General features: G+C 36.9%; 1 protein-coding gene across 1 annotated transcript in view; it reads right to left on the bottom strand.

Annotated features, from left to right (window-relative positions):
- ufm1 (ubiquitin-fold modifier 1) overlaps positions 1–4,523 on the bottom strand; it is a 9,603-nt gene that overhangs the window by 4,243 nt on the left and 837 nt on the right. Inside the window, exons 3-4 of the mRNA XM_035667045.1 lie at positions 2,103–2,160; positions 112–151 (exon numbers count right to left, since the gene is read on the bottom strand). Coding sequence (XP_035522938.1) covers positions 112–151; positions 2,103–2,160 — 98 coding nt within the window. The remainder of the gene's footprint in view (positions 1–111; positions 152–2,102; positions 2,161–4,523) is intronic.

The raw sequence follows: 4,523 nt of genomic DNA, 5'->3' as shown, positions 1-4,523 counted from the left end.
CCTAAGTAAGTAACAGCTGCCAAGCTGGTAAACATGTCACTTTTGCACATCGAGCAGTTTGCTAAAAAAAACAAAAAGTCGGTAGTTAAAGGACTTTTCCTCCAAACTCACCATTTGTTATTATTGCACTGGTTGCTGATGGCACTTTAAACTGTGAAAGAAAATGAAGCAGAGAAAAATGATCACACTCAAATCACCATTAGTGAAATTCAAAACTGAACCATTTGACATTTCAGAACTTCCAGCAGCGCTATAATATTTTGGTTAAATAATCAGGGACATGTGGCAACCCAATTCCACTTGGCCTGAAGACATCGTGTGAATAAATCATCAAGAAAGCAAGCTTCATCCACTGAGTCAGTGAGCGCACTGAGATTCACTGACTGTCGGGTGTCAGCTTCAAAATAGGAGCTGAAGTTCCGAAAAAAAAAGAAAAGAAAATGCTATGTAATGTGTTTTGTTTTCAGTCTTTTGTCTGCCAACTTTCATGCTTGACACACATGGGTTTGTGTTTTCACACTAATTCAGACTTGCACGCCTGCACATGCACACACACACACACACACACACGCGCGCGCTGATAGAGACAGTTAGAAGAGAGCCTGAGGGAAAGATAGCCACGCTTGAATTTCTGGAAGAAAATCACTCAGCATGGTCACAATACATGTCCTACTTCAGGGTTCTACAGAGGAGGATGTGGGCTGCGGAGATTTGCAGTGAAAGGGCGGAGGGGAGCAGTCTGTCACCAGGGAGATAAGGTTAGCAAAGTGCTGCTCACCAAAATACTGCCAGGTATCACAATCAAGCACGCATGAAATACAGTTTAGTTCAGGAATGAATGATCTTTGTTTCATGTAGCATAAAATTGGTGGATAAAATATTGTTTACAAAAGGATTATGGTAAAAACCTGACTTCCACCACATCACAGAGTTTAACTGTTATAAATTTATCTTGTGATTTTTCTCTGTTTAACACAGCCACCTAGCTTCATTAGCCACACTACTAATGATCACTGAAAGTGAGGCTTAAAATACATTCCCTGCTAATTACAGTGAAAAACTGGCACTGGCTAATCACACATTTTGGCATGTGAGCCTTTGACAAAAAACAAAATTTTTTTCCCAGATTGATTCTGTGTAAAACAGTCTACTTTCAAACAGTTTTCCCTTTTAAATAAATGATCAGCATTGTCCAACTCTTAGGGCTATCTCTGTTGACTTGATGGAGCAACCATGAATATACCATGTAAAGTCAGATGTGGATAATTGTGGACGGTTAGTATGGTGGTTTGTAATAGCAAAGCAAATTAATATCCTAGTATCTACACACTACAAACGCAGCACATTAGCACCTCCAGTCCTCCATCATTATGCTCCCAGTCGCAGTATCGCTGGGTGTTTGTGTGCAGAAAAAAACTTAAAGCCTAAAAAGAGACTTTGGATCGAGGTCATCTAAAGTAAAGTGTGCATGAGACATGAGGCATTACATGGCCTGTATTGATTAAAATATATGGATCCATATGGATCCTGTGTCTATAAAACTTAAAACCATTAATACAGATTTAATTAGTAAACTTTGTTGGCCATATTGAGATAACAGCCCGACCGATACTATAGTTTGTACAATATCTATAATATATAATTAATCTTGTGTAGTATGCATATATGTGCATGTACATGTTAGTACAATACGTAAAATATCTTTTAGTATTTCTTTGTATAGCTCCTGCAGAGAGAAAGATATATTCATTTTTTACCTTATCCGAAAGGTTTTACCTTTTAAGCGACACATTTTGAGTCTTGTTGTGAAAGAATGTCAATGTTAATTATTTTTTTTAAAATCAGTGCTTAATAATAAATAATAAATGAAATACACTTTCTTTTTTTTATTACAAAAAATAAATGAAAAAATTGAACCAAGATATGCACTAAGCAGGTTGCTCTCTGGGGCACAATGGTGACGCTGTTTATAAATCATCTCAAACATATTTACACATATACCATATATCCATATGTATTTACAGGACTTTGAGGCTAAATGCACATACTTAAAAGTATGTAGTGACTACATATTTATAGTAGAGCACAAATAGTAAACTTACCTCCTCAGCTGCAAACTTCAAAACTGCTGTGAATGGTGTGCTCTCTGGGACACTTAGTCTGTAACAAAACAGAAAAGTGTTTTAAAAACACCATAAAGGCCAGCCTTTACTTTATTCCCTATTTGGTATTTATACTTTTTAAAGCAGGAATGCCACATGATTAAATATCATCTCTCAACCCATTGACCTGAGCTTCGATCAACACCTGGGCTGATTTAGTGCCGTAAAACAAGTCCCTTATGGTTTCACAGTAAGGAGAGCAATTCTGTAGCTGCTCATTTTGACTTCCACGGAGAAGAGAACAAAAGGAACATTTCCTTACAGAGCTCAATCGAGTGTAACATTACATCTGCTTGAGTCATTTCTGTCTGAAGATATGAGACCTTTTATGGCATAAATATAGTTACACACTTCCAGTTGGGTGCTGCTTTAATGGTTCATTTTCAGCAAAAGGGTGGAGACCCTCCCCTTCAAGGGTTATACCAAAAAATATTTTGCTGAGATGTGAGATAAATAAAATAAATGAATAAAAGATGTAAGCGCCAAGTAAGGTGGTGGTGGAGGGAAAAATCAATTCACACCATCAGTACAGCAGCAAGTAGCCGAGAGAAGAGCTTCCAGCATTATGAGCGAGAGTGAAAGTTGGAACTTGTTTAAATGTCAGTGGCGATTATAAGCTGAAAAGACTGGTGGTGTGCTTAAGTTCAGTCCTCTGCCAGAATGAATGGATGCCTCATTTACTGTCATTATTATCTCTCTATTCGTGTTAAGACATTAACAACTGCAGCGAGACCTTGTCTGACCTCATTAGAGAATTGACTCCCTGTCAACACGTTAAGGCTAGGAAAGTCTGCATGGCCTCAATATTTTGCTAAGTTATTTGCAATTGCTCAAATCAAAATTCAACGTGAATCTCTGTTAGGAAAGTTGACCATGTGGCAGAAAATGCCTGTGGAACAAAAAGACACACAAATGTTCAGTTGACATTTTGTGTCTGATTTTATTTATGTTGTCAATATGTGTTTGTGTTCTGCAACAATATGGCTCATTCCAGCTAACGTATTTAAAATGCCCAGGACAAAGATAGATATGAAACAGATCCAAAACATGTTAATCCAAACATCCTGCACAATAACTCGGTTTATAACTGTGATTTAGCATCATGTAGTTTGCTAATGTTTTTGTGCTTTTGAACAATCATACTCCTCTACAGTAATATAGTGGCTCATTTCAAGGTTTCAGTGCAAAAAGGAAACCTAAAAATAAATTTAAAAAAATATCTATATCATGATGTGTCTGGCTTGTTTTCAGAGCTAAAAACACAACATTAAATCCTTCTTGAATCACACACACACAGTGTAAAACACTAACAGAACTTGTCTTCAAAAGTCCACATTTGGAATTAGTTCATTCACTAATGCATCCTTCACCAGAAACACAATAGAAAGCAGTGGCAGAAAAATTAAAGTCACAGCTGCTTTAAGAAAAGCCTGCATGGTAAACCATACATTGGCTCCTGAAGATCAAGAAGGAATTCTGCCAATAAGCAAGCTGCCAGTTCACACCTAATTTGCCAGATGTCCTCATAATGCACAAAGGTTGAAACTTAAAAGAGGTTTCACTAAGATCATATAAAAACTAAGTAGTAAAGTAAATAATTTTACTACTTCTCAGTAAAATTACTTTAATTAAATTTAAACCAAAATTTTAATTTTATTTTTTACCGTAACTGAACAAAATCCCCAATCCATTCAAACATGTGCTGTTTGACCATTATGATCTATGTGCTGAGTTTGACACGAAAAGGCAGTTTTCTAATTGATCCGCTCCACAGGGATTTTCTGTGCTCACTTTAAATCTGAGATTAAGACATGTATGTACGAACGCGGTTTTGTAATGCCACAACTAGTTTGGAAGCCAACTGCGGTCCATTATGAAACATACACAAGTGTGACGTGGAAACTTGCTGCCTCCCAAAGCACAAACACTGACAATGGACACAAAGAAGAAGGAGACATCTTGTGTCCAACAATTTAAACTCTTGAGATCAATAATATTTTCATATTCATGATGCAGGATTTTTCAATGAGGAAGGAGCAGACGTACTTTTAATTGGGTTTTTATGGGTGGAAAAAACATATATTTGACACAAATGATGTATTAATGACAAAAGCATTTGTGTACGTCTTAAAACATGCCTGTGCTTTAGTGTGACACACACAGCAGACATGGATTATATAGTGCACACAATGGCAAACTATTGCAGTCTGTGTTTTTACCATCAGTCTGATGGCACCAAATGAATGACACTGGAATAACTTGTTACTTTAACAAGAAAAGTATTACTGCTCCCAGCTTGTCCAAGAGTAACTCTACACGGTCCACTGTCCATTTAGCCATGTCTGTGAACATGTCTGTGAA

The sequence above is a fragment of the Morone saxatilis genome, unplaced genomic scaffold, assembly GCF_004916995.1.
Source record: "Morone saxatilis isolate NCDOM2014 unplaced genomic scaffold, NCSU_SB_2.0 Contig20, whole genome shotgun sequence".
Taxonomy (NCBI): domain Eukaryota; kingdom Metazoa; phylum Chordata; class Actinopteri; family Moronidae; genus Morone; species Morone saxatilis.
The sequence above is the reverse complement of the archived record's forward strand: the minus strand, read 5'-3'. Positions and strand labels throughout refer to the sequence as shown.